The 16,907-nt window shown below is 40.3% G+C and overlaps 1 protein-coding gene across 1 annotated transcript in view; it reads left to right on the top strand.

The window, feature by feature from the left end:
- The first annotated feature begins 596 nt into the window (after positions 1-596).
- LOC127658348 (ETS domain-containing transcription factor ERF-like) overlaps positions 597-16,907 on the top strand; it is a 90,439-nt gene continuing 74,128 nt past the window's right edge. Inside the window, exon 1 of the mRNA XM_052147589.1 lies at positions 597-1,164. Within this exon, the coding sequence (XP_052003549.1) occupies positions 1,143-1,164 (22 nt within the window). The 5' untranslated portion in view covers positions 597-1,142. The remainder of the gene's footprint in view (positions 1,165-16,907) is intronic.

The raw sequence follows: 16,907 nt of genomic DNA, 5'->3' as shown, positions 1-16,907 counted from the left end.
TCATTTCACTGGAGTCTTGTGGATTACTTTTATGCTGCATTTATGTGCTTTTTGGACCTTCAAAGTTCTGGTCACCATTCACTTGCATTGTATGGACCTGCAGAGCTGAAATATTCTTCTAAAAATCTTCATTTTTGTTCTGCAGAAGAAAGAAAGTCACACATCTGGGATGGCATGAGAGTGAGTAAATGATACATTCGCGATACTTTCCGGAAATTGCTATTCATTGCGATATTACCTCTTTATGTGGGTAGACAATTATCATTGAATGAAAGAGAAAGAGGGCCAAGTAGCACGAAAAACACTTGTTGCTGACGTTAACGGACGCGATGACGCTGTATATCTTAGGTTCGGCCTCGTCTGCAGCTCGTAGGACGCGGAACTGATGTCATCACGGACCGTGGCTGTTTCGGTCTCCATAACGACGCCTCGTGCTGCAGTGACGCCAGCCCCGGCTCGTGGTGAGGGGGCGTGACTCAGCCAATGCCCGAGCCCCCTCCTTCACCCGTCCGTGTGGGCGGCCCCGTGCGGCAGCAGCGAGCGAAACACGACACCCGAGAGAGAGAAAGAGAGAGGGAGAGAGAGAGAGAGAGAGAGAGAGAGAGATGGGGGGAGGAGACAGCGAGTAGTTTCAGACTAAGGAGAGTGGAGGAAGGAAAATAAGTCGGTGTGAAAGAGAGAATGGGAAACTGACTGATATACTGCGAATGACAAACCAAGGGAGACCAGATGACAAACTAACAGAAGGATAAAATGTTGCGAAATCATCAACTCGGCAGAAGAGAGTGAGAGTGTAACTAGGAGACGCAGAGTGCTGCTTTTCTGGCGTGTTGGGATAGTATCGATCGCTCCCGGGACAGAGAGGAAAGCGCTGTTTCGGAACTCCGCTGCACCCCGTCCCGTAGCGCTAGTAGAAGTAGTGAGCCGCTCTCCCAGCTCGGCGCTGTCGGGGCATTTGTTGTGATTGTGGAAAGAGGGCGCTCAATCCAGTCGGTGGTCGTAAAGAAGAGAGCAACAAGAGCGCTGAACATTTGGCAAAAGTTTGGGCTTTTGGAGACGGGGTGAGGGAGAGGCCGAGTCCCGCCACTGTTGAACTGACAACTTTAACCAGCTCGCTCTGTTAGGAGCAGATAACTTTCACCATGAAAACCCCGGGGGACTCGGGTAAGTTGCTCAGGCATTCATTATCAAGTGCTGCCACAACTTCATGAACTTGTTGAGCCAGTGAACAAAGCCAGGATTTTACACTAGTTAAACGGCTCTATGGATTCTTTATTTTAGTTAGCAACAAATGTCAAAATCTCTTGACAACTGACTTTTACCTATAGACAAAAGAGTTGACAGAATCAGCTTAGTGTAATGAACGAGGAATTTTCCCAGGGTTAATTACTCTGACATACCAAACGATTTTCAACTCGGATACTTTTATTTAGGTTTCTTGCAATCCTTTTTATGCGATCAAGTTTTCAGGATTTTTACTGACTCTAGTCAGTCTTTTGCATCCTTACAACTAATAAATAATGTGTTGAATTGTCCGTTCAGGTTCCTTTAAATGACCTGAAGTGTTGCAGTCTAGTCCAGGCAAATCAGTGAAGTCTTGAGTCTTTAAATCTCAGTCCACCGCAGGTTGTCCGTTTAGTAGATTGAATGCGAAGTTTTCTAACTTTGCCGCTTTATTTGAACAGCTACATTCAAACTTTATGAATGCCTCTGTGCTTCATTCTAGTTTCTTCCAGCGCAAAACTAACTAAACCTGTTGAATGTAGAAATGAAGGCTACGTTTTGAGTAAATACGAAATTGTAAACACTTTTCTCCCCCCAAAATGTCCCAGTTGTTTGCAGTTCAAGCGCGAGCTTTGAACGAGTAGCATGGCACATTCAAAATGGAAGCCCCGCTGTCTAGCCAGTGAATTTGATCTCTATTTTCATTACCATGTGTATATACGGATTACTTTACAATCGTTTCGGTTTCTAGAGATTTTTAGTGGGCAATTAAGCTAATAAAGTGCAGTCAAGCATAACAATACAGAGCGGGGCACTGTTTCCCTTCAAGCAGAGGGTAAAATTATCGGCTACGTATGTTATAAATGCTTTCCAGTAGCCTGGACATTTTATTTCACTGTTATCGTACTTATAGTTAATTTTGTAACTTGCATCCACTTGTCTCGGATTGCTTGTTAAGTTGTATCTATCCCGCCAATTAAAGGAAGTTTCAGTAGCCGTGTTCAGGATGCCTGTTTGGGAATCCATGTTGGGAATATTTTCTTCTTTTTTCCCGTTTCTCTGAGCCTTCTCTTTTTCCATTCCCTGTCAGTTCTCGATCTCGATTTTCTGAAAACAGAACGCTTCCATTATATTTAACTAACGTGTCTGCAAGAGCACAATGCCTTGTTGTTTTACTTCCAAATGTAGATTTACGGTTTATGTATTTCAGGAAGTCTAGTGTTTTCTGTCTTTAAATGCAATTTTAAATCGTATGTATTTTTTATTATTATTATTTAGCCCATGCAGTGATATAATTTTTTGAGTGGCAAACATTGGACACAATACCAATGGTATATCTGAAAACCACATTTCTCTCTCACCGGTGATATACAAGATCCAAAAAGTTCAAAATAAAGCCTTTTAGATGCTGTTATCTGAAACTTTCTTTATAGTGCATTTGAATTAAGTTACATAAAATGACATTTTTTATGAAGGTTTAATGTCTGACCTGCTCTAAATCTTTAAGCTATTCTCAAAATAAGATTTAGTGCATGGATTTACTAATGCAGGACACATTGGTAAATCCATGCACTAAATCTTTCACATCACACATTTCACATCTTCAAGAAAAATGCCATTTTAATGTATGTTGACTTTGTGAAGCTGGACGTGACCCAGAGAAATGGCTGCTTTAATTCAGGTGCCAATAACTACTACAAGTGCCTTGCGGTTTTATCAGGCCACATTCTGACCTCGATAGTTACGAGGTGAGCTCAGCTACTGAGTATGCAAGTGAGCGAGCAAGGGAGTGAGATAAATATACAGTACTGAGTATAGGATGTGGTTTATGAGTGCTTCATTCTTTATCAGGTTTTAGTATCTCTCTAGTCTGTGTTCTTACCTGCAAACACCCACAGCGGTATAAATATGTAGTGCATTACGGTGAGAGAGCAGTTTCCCTGAAAGCAGTGGTTTGCTATAGGAACGGGAGGCGACGGTATGGTGTGCATCCTGAAGTCGTGTGAACTGTCAGTCCTCGTAACACTGACACTATCACCTTGATCAAGAAGCTATAGCCACATGAATCAACTTTAGATAAGAGACATTGCTCTTAACTGTTTCACACTCTCTGACTGCCACCTATTTGTGACCATCAGCGGGAGGAAACAATGGCGTGAATGGAAGAACACCAAAAAAACAATAATATTAACATAAAATTGCTTTTGATCCATGCCAAGTCCCAGGAAATATTGCCAATTGAACTTTCATGGACAGTTAAAGATATTTTATCCAGGATTCATCTCTGTACGCTGGCGAGTCTGATGTGTGTCCTGGCGTGTAGACATGCCCACTGGTGGTACATCACCGTAAACATCTCTCATTCAGAAGTTACACATGTTTTTGTGTTGTTTTCTGGTCTGATTTAGTCACAGTATTAAAAACGTCTGTGATGATCCCATCTGTATGAGTGTAGGAGCTTCTTTTAACTAAAAACGTTTGTCACATCTCACAGTGCAGCACAATGAAGGTATATAGAATATTGGTCACAAGGCGGCGCGGTCATATGGTGAGGTCACATGAAATATTAAAAAATCCTCATTTGTACAAAAGTTTTTAAGTCATTTTTCTTAGTTTCACTGTTGATTTAGTAGTTACTATATTTTGACTTTGTAGGGCAGTCATAGGTGTGTCATAATTTCATAATATAGTCATAATTTACACATTATGCACATGCATACAAAAATGATAAGCAGTTTTCATGTAGTATGTGTTTTGGTTTATTCTATTTGATTTGTTAGCCTGTGTTTTTCTGTAGTTATTGGCTCCCGCAGTGTAAACTGGTTGCCATCATGCTGTTGTAAGATTTTTGGGTGTTTTGGATGATTAGCAGCCTTTTATTGCTTGTTCACACTGTCACATAGAAGGCCGCATGCTCCATTTTAGTTGGTGTTATGCAGCCTGCACAGTTGTTCAAGTTTCACTGGAACCAGTTCAACATTAACAGGCACCTGTGTGTTTACATGCTTATCCTGTTCAGCAGTGTGTATGTGTGTGTTTGAGTGCAGCGAGTGAGTGTGATTTGTATTTTCCCCACTGCCTGGTTTCCCATCAGGCCTCTCGAACAGTGCTCCGTCATGCTATTTCTGTAACACAAATTGAATCCTCCTGTAAATGTCACACACATTGGCAGGATATTTAGTTGACAATGAAGTATGAAACTGTATTAAAAGGATAGTTCACCCAAAATTGAAAGTTCTGTCATCATTTACTCACATTTACTCACTTTTTTTTTTTTTTTTACAAATTATTGGATTTTTTTTTTTTTATTTACTGGTCGTGTTTCTCCATGCAATTAAAAAGAATGTGGACTAAAGCTTTCAATATTCAAAAAGGAGACGAAACACCATTAAAGGAGACCTATTATGCCCCCTTTTTACAAGATGTAATATAAGTCTCAGGTGTCCCCATAATGTGTCTGTGAAGTTTCAGCTCAAAATACCCCACAGATCATTTATTATACCATGTTATAAATGCCTCTTTTTGGGTGTAATGAAAAATATGCAAAAAATGAGCTACTGTTCCCCGCCCCTTTCCGGAAGAGGGCTGTGCCTTTACAGCTCCTGCTTCGCTTACTACAGCAACAACAAAGCAGAACCTATATGACTGACAGCATAAATACCAGAGTTCAGGCAGGGCTGGACTGGGAAGAGAAATCGTCCCGGGATTTTACATAGCAACTAGCCCAAAAATTGAGGGGGAGGGGGGGCGGTGTTCGCTGTCCTTTTCTGCATATCGCAGCGCTGATTTGTGGTCCGTTCTGCATAATGCGGTGGCTCATTTTAGCTTATCACGGCCCATTTCGCGGCTTACCCACTGAACCGCTGGGTTCTTTTGATGGCCAGTCCGCCCCTGATCGGCCCCAAAGTGCGTTAACCCACCGGGAAAATGCCCGGTATGCCAGATTAGCAGTCCAGCTTGTCCACTGCGTCTTCAGTGGCTCTGATGCCGGGAGTACATGAAGACTCTTATGTTCACTTTTACAGCCAACAACAGAACACTTATGGTGCTTACGAAGCTGAGACATTATTCTTCTCACTGTATCTGCTCCAGCGCGGGAAAAAATGGTGGAGTGTGTGTAGATCACTCAGGGGAGGAGGGTGGAGTCCGTCACCAATTGTGGGCTAGGCCTGCTCTAAAGTGACATCACGAAAACCATTCATTTTGTCACACTGTTTTTGATTAATAGAAATATAAGTAAGAGGATTCTGTGGACTTTTAACATCGTAGGGTGGTTGTGTTCACACACTGCCGACTCACATTTATGTACAAACACCATGTAAAAGTGAATTTAGCATAATAAGTCCCCTTTAAAGTATTATAAAAGTATCATAAAATCATCCATGCAACTCGTGTGTTATACATTTGTTTAAATTTGTCATTGTTTAATGAAAACTTCAACATCGGTCACCCGAGATCATGAGAGAAGTAGCGATGTCTGAATCGTGAACTAATCGTTCTATTGAGTCTGAATTTTTTTTTTTCAGTTAATCCCGATTTACAAAGCTAATCTGCATAGAAGTCGACCTAAAGTGGGTTTTGCCGATTGTGCTAACTAAGGCGGTGGGAAAGGCACTTACAGTTGTGCAGTTCTCCTTTTGTGTTCCACTGAAGAAATAAAAAATTCTACCACTCGCCTTGGGAGGAATTGTCTGCTGAATTGAGAGCGCTGGGAATAAATGTTTCACTAGAAGTTTAAGGATGGTGTATTTCTAGGGATGAATGAGGTCCGCTGGGGTTGAATAGTATTTTGTTTGTTTTTACCCGATGAGAACAATAATGGTGTGTGTCCACTTTGACAGGGGAGCACAGTGGTTTGTGTGTTTGCCATGTCAGTGGGTTATGGGGGTAGCGTAGAATACAAGCGAGAGTGGCCATGTGTTGGAGTCATTTATGGACTGAGAGGGGCACAGAGACCCCTGTGTATGAAGGGGGGAGGGGGAACGTATGTGTATGACCCTGACCCCATGACCTTCCAAAGCTGCACCCCTAACCCTGCATTCCAGCACACGCCCCTGCCCCGCCTGTCACATGCCACTCTGCCAATGGCATGAGGGCCTGATGCCATCTCCTCTACCGCAAGCACATATTGATACTCTAGAGAGTGTATGAACCACGTCAGCCTGGTTTCATTTCCTTATCTAATTTCCTAAATTCTTCTGTGTAATTCCCCATTTCTTCAAATCAGAACTACTACAGATTTACAATATTTGATTAAGGTTCCGGTTTGTTCTTGTTACAAAGGTCAAACGTCCTCCCCTCTCTCTCTCCCCCTTCCTCTTCCTCTCTTTCCTCTATTCCTCCATTATCTTCTCATCTGCAATTATACAAACATATCAACAGAAGTGCATTATAAAATAGTCTCTTCTGTTCTCTTGGAGTCTGACTATAGTTGAGTCAAACCTGTCTGTCACAGAACAGATCATAGTTTAAAAGACCAGATTTTGGATACAATCTTTTCCCCTACACTTTAAAAAAAACCTTTTTTCATTTATAGAATAAAAAAAGTATATTTTCTGTCTTTTCTTAATGACTCTCCCTTGGGACTACTACTCACCTTGCAGAGTATATGGCAATTCTTTCCATGTATTTCCTGTCTGCACTTTCTTCACTTTGCACTTTCTATTTAATAATAATGGAACAAATGAACCCTACTGCATTTTTGTATGGATAGTGTCACACTGTATTACATGAAAAATAAACCGGGAAAGTAAAATCACAAAGTTGCAAAGCAAAACTCACCTTATATTTAAATATCCTTATACTATCTATAAGCAGTGGTTGACCAATATTGTTATTTCAATGGCCGATGTCGATACCGATATCTATTGAGCAGGATGGTCAATAGCCAATATAAATATTGATAATACAGTTTAACATCAGCAAATCAAATGTGCACAAATGTGAATGGAAGTCAAATGAAGTTGAAACAAAAACCTATTGTATTTTGGAACTGACACATGGGGGCAAGTTTTTTTTTATACTTTTGAGAAATATGTCTAAGATTAAGTACACTCACATGAGATGAAGACTCCAACCAAATCAGGAACCCAGTAAAAGCTGGTTGCCCCCTCATGGGCGCTGAGTTACTACAACTTATAGTAACATCAATAACGTGTTTATTTTATGTTGCGCTTTTGGCCAGTGGTCAAACATAAAAGTGAATCTAAACAAACAAGCAAACCAAACAACAAATACAATATACATAGTTCTGATAACAATGGAGCCCAAGTCAACACTATAGTTTCCAACAAGTGAAAAGGTAAATGTCCAAACTAGAGGTTCCTGCTGGAGTGATAAAAAAAACTGCGATGACCCGCAACTCTCACATCTTAGATCACTGATACTCCATGACATGAAGCGCCAAGCAGAGTGCATATTTAAGATGGTCACAGCCACCAGAAAGCTCACGGTAGTCTGGCCAAAGCGCAGTGTGCAAATACATGCAAAAAGTATTTTGGATTGAATCCAAGAGGGTCCATTATGTGGTATAGTAGTCCATTACGAGTGTAGTATGAGACGGAGATAAACAAACAGCTTCTGTGTGAAGCGATTACAGTTAGTAAACAAATTTTGAGTATCAACGAATGACTCACCCTTTGTGGGTTTTTTAAGGAAATTAATTAATCATTTGTTTGTTAATATGCATTAATCCATCATATAGGTCATGTAAAATTGATGCAGGTGTGTTCAGTTGTTCTTATCTACTAGTACAACATAAAAAGGAGCTTTTGCTATCATTTATTGTGTAGTTTTAGTCTGGCGTCTTCAGAACTTTGTTTCCCACTTGAATGTGCGACTTGTCATAGTAACGAATGCCAGACTTCGAGGTACAAGATTTTCAGGTGCACTTGAAGACAGTATCAGCATAAATCCCAAAACCACCAATACGAATAATCATAATAATTAAATGATAATCGCAAAATGGCCAAATAATGGCCAATTAATTGGCCTGACCGATAGTGGTCTACCACTATCCATAAGTTTTTATTAATGTATGCCTTCCATGTATGACATCACCTCATATGACGATACTGATATATTTAGCAAAACCTTGATTAACTGTCTTAAAAACCGAGTGACTGGACTGTTTTTTACCAATTGGTAGTCCCTGTCACATAATATTGTACTAATATACTCTGCAAAATCTAGTCATCTAAAGTGTCTTTTGCTTCTTAAGCCGAACTATTGGGATTCAACAGAATTTTGTTTTCCCAAGCTATGCTTTTATTACACAGTTAATTAAACTAACTAGCATATGTTAGCCAGAGAAGTACAAATCATTCACAAACTCCAACAAGGTATAAAGGACTTGAAAAGATTAATTTTTTTGCAGGATTTCATATCTGTCAATGTTAAAGTGTGTTTTGATGAGATATCGAAGGTTAAGTGACCGTTGCTACTTATTTTTAAACCACTTTCTCTGTCCTCTGTTTACACTTTATATTGTGTCTTTCCATTAAATTTTCAGAGAAACTCCATTAGCCCATTATTACACTTACACATAATTGCACTGTGTGTAAGAATGTTCATACATCTGTTTTTAATCATTTAGGATGAGATGCAGAAGTGATGCAGACTATATATTGATTTTGAATAATGGAAAAAGTGTTAATATTGATGGACGAGCCATTGACAGCCGATAATAGGGCAATCTTCTCATGGTTGAGCAAACACTCCCTCACACACTGGTTTGTTTTGCAGAAAAAACGTGGACCTCCCACATTCCTGCTTGAAGCTTAAATCACTGCAGCCTGTGTGGCATTACTCATTCCAGTAAAAGCATTCTGCAAAATACACACATGCACCCTCACTCAGATACTCCAACACAAACTCTCACACGTCGAATCACGTTCTTGGAAAAGCTGGCTTCTTAAAGCTCCAGTTCACCCATAAATGAAAATTCTCTTAGCACAGAAGCGTCTAAAAAGTAGTCTAGATTTTTGGTGTTTGTCAGGTATTTCTGAAAACAGATGCATCAGACATTGCACTTTTGAATTACAGATATCATTCATGACACACACACACACACACACACATGTTGTGTTTCCATGTTTTATGGGGACTTTCCATAGACATAATGGTTTTTATACTGTACAAACTTTATATTCTATCCCCTAAACCTAACCCTACCCCTAAACCTAACCCTCACAGAAAACGTTCTGCATTTTTACATTTTCAAAAAACATAATTTAGTATGATTTATAAGCTGTTTTCCTCATGGGGACCGACAAAATGTTCCCACAAGGTCAAAAATTTCGGGTTTTACTATCCTTATGGGGACATTTGGTACCCACAAAGTGATAAATACATGCTCACACACACACACACACACACACATTTTCAGCTTTTATTTCAAAATCTCAGCATGATTTGAATTCTATGTGTCAGTGAGTTTAAAGCCATCTAGCTTTAGCTGCATTTGTGAACTGTGTCCAACCTCTGTCAAGTCTGCTGTATTAAGTTGTTGTCCTGTGAATTTTTGTGCTGATCTGCTCATTAGCTCTCAGCTGCTGTTTGACTGGGTGTTCAGGGTTCACACTGTCATCAGGACTTTCTGTGTTTGAGCGTAATGAAATTCAGGCTGCCGTGGAAGAATGTCTGTTCTGCACGTTGCTCTGTGTGTGTGTGTGTGTGTGTTTGTAGAGAGAGAGAGAGAGAGAGAGAAATGTAATACAGGTAGTTTACAGAGCCTGCATTGTTATGAGCATGACTCAGTGTAACACCTGCATTGTGTGTGTATGCGTGCGTGTGTTCGTTTTTCTGGGTGCTGCTCAAAGAGCAGTGTCTGAGAATGATACACACAAACTGATGTTAACAGAAGTTAACCTCATAAGCACTTCAGAGCAATTAAACATTTCGCTCAAACTGCGCTCAAATGAGAGACACCTTTCTTTTGTCTGTTGCCTTCACAATTTACTTTCATCCCATTTATCTCTTATTATGTGGACATATTATTACTTATATTTGTTTTTACCTGTTTTTTAATACTGCAAGATGAAAATGCATGTATTTCGCTATTGTTTAGGGAGAAACTCTCCCAAACGTGAGCTAAATCTAAAAAGAAATTAATAAAAATAATAATAATTAAAAAAAACTATTTTGGGGACAATCAGGTATATCCTCAATAGGAAAACTGATTATTGGAACAGTGTCATAATTAATAATCATAATTATTGATTTATTTCTCTTGATATTGTAATTGCGATTATTTTGATTAATAGAATTTACATTAAAATACTTTTTTGTGTAGGGCAACTTCATGCCATATTCTTACTATTCGGCACGTCCTGAGCAAGCTGAAAACTGTGTTCCTGAATTACTTTATTTGCATGAAAAAAGTGTTATTAAAATTGTAAATAAATTATACACAGAAAGAAAGCTACAGAACAATTTTAGGTTGTCTTTACAGATATGCTGATGCTCAACAGACTAATTTGAATGCTTCTAATTTTTCATTGCATTCTTGCACTTGCACTAGTGTCCAAAATGAAGGAGGGCTTGGGGTAAAAAGGCTGCCAAAATGGAATATCTATAAATTGTATTATTATTATAATCTGAAATAGTTTTTAATATTCTATTGTAGTCCAAGTTTAAGAAATATTATAATTAATATCTATATCTATATTAATAAAATATACATATCATTAAAATTGATATATTTGACATGAATGGATTAAACTGTTTTTTTTTTTAATGGTAAGAAAAAATATACTTGTAAGAAAATACACTTGAATAAAAATGCCCCAGATAGGTTAATCCAGGGGGGAAACATTTTGACATTGATTTACACACAGCAGATAAAAATACATTGTAAATATTGACGCAACAGTAGAAGCAGAGTCGGAGCCACAAATTATTGACACTTCAGAAGCACTCTAGTTGTGGAATAAGCGGAGCCGGAGCTCTTTAAAGGAAACATGCGTTACATCTTAAATCCAGTTATTTTAATGTGTTATAGCTTTATTAAAGTTAAAATAATACAGAAGCAGCTCATGTTAATAACTATAAACTCAGAAACTGGCATTTCTCTGTGTGGTCGGTGCCTCTTCAATAAGTTGTGCGAATGTCCCGATCTAAGGGGGAGAGATTGAAACTGCACCCGGCTGAGAGAGACTCTGCCTAGGGGACACTCATCCCTCGAGCGCAGACGCTTAATGCAGCTCGATTAGAACGCGATTGCTCGCGACTTATTTAATCATAATATCTATATATATATATATATATATGTCACTATGCATTTCTTATCATGAAGAAAATTGGCAATATGCAGCTTTATTAATAAGAGAGCACTTTGCGCATTAGTTTGGAAATTGTTTTTATTCATTCTATTGTAGGCTTGTTTATATAGTTTTTATTTTTAGTACTTGGTAAAAACATAACAGTTGAAGCAAATCTTATATAAGTGTTCAAAAATACTTTAAGCATACATTGTACAGTTTTGTTATAATTAAAAAATAATATATTTAACTTGAAATGTTGCTCAATGGCATATTTTTGTTCTTAGTTCAGCTGTTAATTTGTTAACTTTGTTAATAAAAGAGTGTTGTTAAGTAACCTGTTTTTGTGTTTTGCTTTGGTACGTGAAATTTCACTGGTATTGGTACCGACTACTGAAACACTATTCCCAATCATAGATAAATTTAATAAAGCCCACTTGCCCACATCGCTTCAAAACCTTTTTATAAAGGGGTCACAATTAACTCTATTAGTTTCTTGAAGAAACAATATATTATATTTTTACGTTTAAGAAAAGAAATAACTTACCTTCTTTTTTGGGATGCCCCAACCCTTTCACATTCCATGTGGAGGGAGACGATCCACTCATAATAACATTTGACATTTTGACATATTAGAAAAAATAGATTGGCTGAAGGCGCCGGCGTCCTCTTAGCGGTCCTGCTGTAGGCTTTTCGACGGCGGGCGAAAGACTCCAACAATCCGGAGGATCCAGCGAAGAGAAGGTCTTTGCTGAAGGAGATTAAATCTAAAGAACTCTCATGACGGGGCGCCTAATATATAGCCCTAAGCCACGGCCATCTTGGCGGGCTCTGAGCGCTGAAGCTGGCACGCGCCATTGGTCGCGTGCTCAGAGTCGCCCGTCATTGGTTCGAGCAAGTTGCTGCAGCACAGCCAATGACCGAGCTGCCTCGCTCATTGCTGTCTGCTGTGCAGCTGCAATGCGTTTTACATAAAGACTTCAATATTTCTCGAGAAACTGAGTTTTCCCATAGCGTAAGCTACTTACGCAATAGGACAGACCTCTCGATAGGGAAAGAACACATTCCAACGTTGTGTATTGGAACCAATAGGGTTGGGCGATGTCCCCTAAATTGGCAGTTGACGATGTTGACAGTAAAACATCGCGATGGACGATGATATCGTCGGTGGGGGGGGGGGTTTATATAATTTCATAATTATATGAAAAATTATAATTTCGTTATTTTACTAACCCAACGAATGGCTCGTCGGCGCTTTATCAGTAGGTTGCACGACACGTGAAGCATTTTTTTTTTTAGCTTTCACTTAAGAAGAGTTGTGCACATTTTATTTTAATTTATCTCTTTACATAAATATATTTTCCACTTAAAAACTATAATTTCGTTATTTTACTCACTGATGAGCAAAAGGTCGAGGCAGAAATGACCATGTACCTGCAGGAAATGGCCATTGATGGGGAAGAGGACCCGCTGACTTGGTGGAAAACGAACGACAAAAGGTCTCCGTTCATGGCAAGATTAGCACGGAAATATCTGTGCATATGTGCTACCAGTACTCCATCAGAGCGGGTCTTCAGCACAGCGGGTAGTGTAGTTACTCCAATCCGCAGCTTATTAAAACCAGATAAAGTGAATATGTTGGTATTTCTGGCCAGAAACATCGAAATTTAAACATGGTCTATGGTGAAAGATATTAGACTTCTTTACGCATTTTTCGCCATCCGTTGCAATAACATAATTTATTTTGTAGCCTGTGCTGAAGTTAATTGTGCTGCTAATTATAAGTGAAATGTTAATGCCGAGTTTCGGTCTGAGTGTTGTTCCGTTTTCTTGTTTTATTTGTTGTTCTTCTATGTTTTAATAAATGTGTGTTATTCATATTCACCTTGTTTCTTTCATTTGATTTGACATTATGGATTTATGGCCAAGGAAATTTTTCTTCAAAAGTATTAACCAGACAAAAGTTATTTGATGTTTGCTGGTCTGGATTTATCTTAAACTTGTATACAAGAGCTATGTGACAATGAGCAAGATTTTCTGAGACACTACAACTACTAATAATTAATTAATAAAGGCTATTTTCTTGTAGCCTACAACATAAAATATTTTAATCTAAATGTACAGTGTAAGACATGTAAAAAAAAGACAAGAAGCTAACAATGTCAAGATCAATATTTGTGTAGCCTGCCTGACACGGTATTTTCACAGACTAACACGTCACGTCTCTGGCATATACCACAGTATTTAAAATAGCATATATGCATTAGTTATATTCTCAATTTAATTTACAGAGCAATCCCTGCAAAGTTTTTAGGTTAAATATAGAAGAGACTAGGATTAGTGAGTCACACTAGCAAGACTCGCAAAAGGGGGCGTGGCATCACGATGGTGGCTCTACATCGTGATGTTGGTCAGCCATCACGATGGACGATGATATCGTCCATCGGCACAACCCTAGGAACCAATACAAAAAGCATTCTATCCAAATTTTGTGAGACAGAATTACACAACAGAAAACTCCACAAAACAAACTTCAGCCGTTAGCGGAACCAGCACAAATATTGAGTTACACATGAGTGTAACAAATGCCCTAATCCCTCTAATGATTTGCAAATTGCAAATATTCGACAAAACAAACTCCATCCAATATGAGGCATAAAAAAAAGCAAAAAGAAACAAAAATGTGCTCAATTTCCTCGGACAGTCAAGTGAATGTTCAGTGAGTCAGGCCCACTTGGCTGCATGGAGAGCATCACACAATGACGTACTCATTCCATTGACTTTATGAAGGACATCGCTTGCTGTGGGCATGTAAATATTTTGCAGCTATCCTTCGTATCTATTTGGGCTACAACTAAATATAATTTTGATATTCGATTAATCGAATGATTATTAGACCGATTATTCAACTATTCGGCGATTATTGCGCCGATTAAACATTAACCGATTATTCAGCTTGCGGCCTGACTTAAAAGGTTGTATTAAATGTGCGTACTAACAATAAAGATGACAAAATCATCTTTTAAAAAATACCTCTAAATGAAATTCACTGAATTAAAGGGGGAAAATACTTTTTATTAAGTTTAATTCAGTAAAGAAATTCACTGAAAAAAAACCTATTGTTATCAAGTGTTTTTGTCTTGTTTTCCATTTAAAAAATGTTTGTTCCCTTCCGAGGGAACTCGCACTGCGTCGTTGAAAACGACTCTTTGGGGAACGCTCCTTAGCGTGCGCCTCTGAAGTATGAATGAAACTATTCCAATCTTGATTGGTGTTGCGTCATGACGTAACATGTGACGGCATAACCGGATGCATAAAAGTGACGCCGGCACACATACACATTAGCTTTCGCTCTTCAGCAAGCGCTCTATGTTGAAATTGTTTGTCTTATTTGGTGTTGTTTGTCTGATTTAAAAATATTATGGCCACCGAACAGTTCAAGAAGTGCGTGCACCCCTGCCCTCGTTTCATTACGGGTAGGGACACGCACGCTTTATGTGTGAACTGTTTGGGAGCTACAGCACGCACAGGCAGCTCTCGAGGGATCTGCCTGTGAAAGTTGTGAAGCACTACCCATGAGAGTGCTGCGCTCCGGTTGGCGTGCTTCGATGAGCACGGTCAGGCTCGCGTTCCCCACGGTTTTGGTTCCGCGTCTGTTGAGGCAGCGCGCGATTGAAATCGCGGGGTTCGCAGCGGATTTTGCAGATGAGAATGAGACTGCTGCAGCACGTTCTCATTCTTCGCTTGAGGATCCCGAGCCTACTGTGAGTGGTGCAGAAGCCCGCGTCGCGCTTCTTCTGCCCATGATCAGGTCCCCTTGCTTGAGCTCACTGCTTCCGAGGAAGTGGATATGCTCAGCATCGATGCAGACGACCGTGAGCCAAGCACGCCAGTTTTTGGCCAAGCTTATGAGGAGCTGATTGAGGTTGTGACGCGTGCGTGGCCAGACTGAATATCAGCTGGCCACAAAATGAGCAGGGAACGCAAGTTGAAAGCAAATTAGACGTGCGTTTCCTGCGGCACAGATCACAAACTCAGCGGCGGGGTTTGCCGTTTTTTCCCGATCTCCACAAAGATATCTAAAACGAGATCGTGGGGTAAACCGCATTCGTCCCGTATCTCCAGCCCCAGTGTTTGATTACGTTTTGGGGCACGGTATATGGGCTAAAACCCCGGCGCTGCCTAGTAAGCCCTGCAGAGATACATCTGCTTTAATAAGTAGGGCTTACATGGCCGCACACAATCGGTGTTGGTTTCCGCCGTCTCTGACGCTCGGGCCACATCAATTTCCAGCTGAACGCATAGCTGAACGTTCAGTGTCAAAAAAATAAATAAAAAATATATATATATAAAAAAAAATAAATAAAATAAAAAACAACAAGCATCAATTGTGGTCACAAGAACCGTGATCGACTAAATCCTGCCGGTTTCCTGCTTCAGGAAGTCGGGAACAGTGCTCGAAAACACCCGAGACCAGCCTCGAGAGGCTGGTTCCCTTAGTTGAAGCTTCAGGAAAGAGGTCCTACCGAGGTGGTAGAACCTCGGAGGGCTGTCCCCGCTGCAGAGCAACCGAGGTTGCTCTCGCAGCGGAGTCCTCAGGAAATCGGTGTCGGTTCCCGCCGTCTCTGACGCTCGGGCCACATCAATTTCCAGCGAATGCACACCGTGTCGTTCTTGTCAAAAAATAAAAAACAAGCATCAATGGTGGTCACAGAAACCGTATCGACTAAATCCTGCCGGTCTTTCGCTTCAGGAAGTCGAGAACAGTGCTTGAAAAACACCGAGACCAGCCTCGAGAGGCTGGTTCCCTTAGTGGAAGCTTCGGAGAAGAGGTCCTACCGAGGTGGTAGAACCTCGGAGGGCTGTCCCTCTGCTGCAGAGCAACCGAGGTTGCTCTGCAGCGGAGTCCTCAGGAAATCGGTGTCGGTTCCCGCCGTCTCTGACGCCGGGCCACATCAATTTCCAGCGAACGCACACCGTGCCGTTCGCGTCAAAAAATAAAAAACACACATCAATTGTGGTCACAAGGACTGTATCGACTAAATCCTGCTGGTATCTCGCTTCAGGAAGTCGAGAACAGTGCTCGAAAAACACCGAGACCAGCCTCGAGAGGCTGGTTCCCGTAGTAGATTTTGTAGAGGCATGGAATCATCTTCCCAACATATCTGCATGGGTCCTGCATATAATAAAATCAGGGTACAAACTGCAGTTCGGGCACCGCCCCAAATTCTCTGGGGTGGTGCAGACTACAGTGGTTCCGGAGCAGGCTCAGGTGATGGAACAAGAAGTGCAATCTCTGCTGCTGAAGGAGGCCATAGAACGTGTTCCTCATTCAGACAGGGAGTCCGGTCTTTACAGCCGGTACTTTATAGTTCCAAAAAAGGATGGGGGGGTTGAGGCCGATTTTAGATCTCAGAGTTTTGA

This window comes from Xyrauchen texanus, chromosome 17 (assembly GCF_025860055.1).
Source record: "Xyrauchen texanus isolate HMW12.3.18 chromosome 17, RBS_HiC_50CHRs, whole genome shotgun sequence".
In the NCBI taxonomy this organism is placed as follows: domain Eukaryota; kingdom Metazoa; phylum Chordata; class Actinopteri; order Cypriniformes; family Catostomidae; genus Xyrauchen; species Xyrauchen texanus.
The sequence above is the reverse complement of the archived record's forward strand: the minus strand, read 5'-3'. Positions and strand labels throughout refer to the sequence as shown.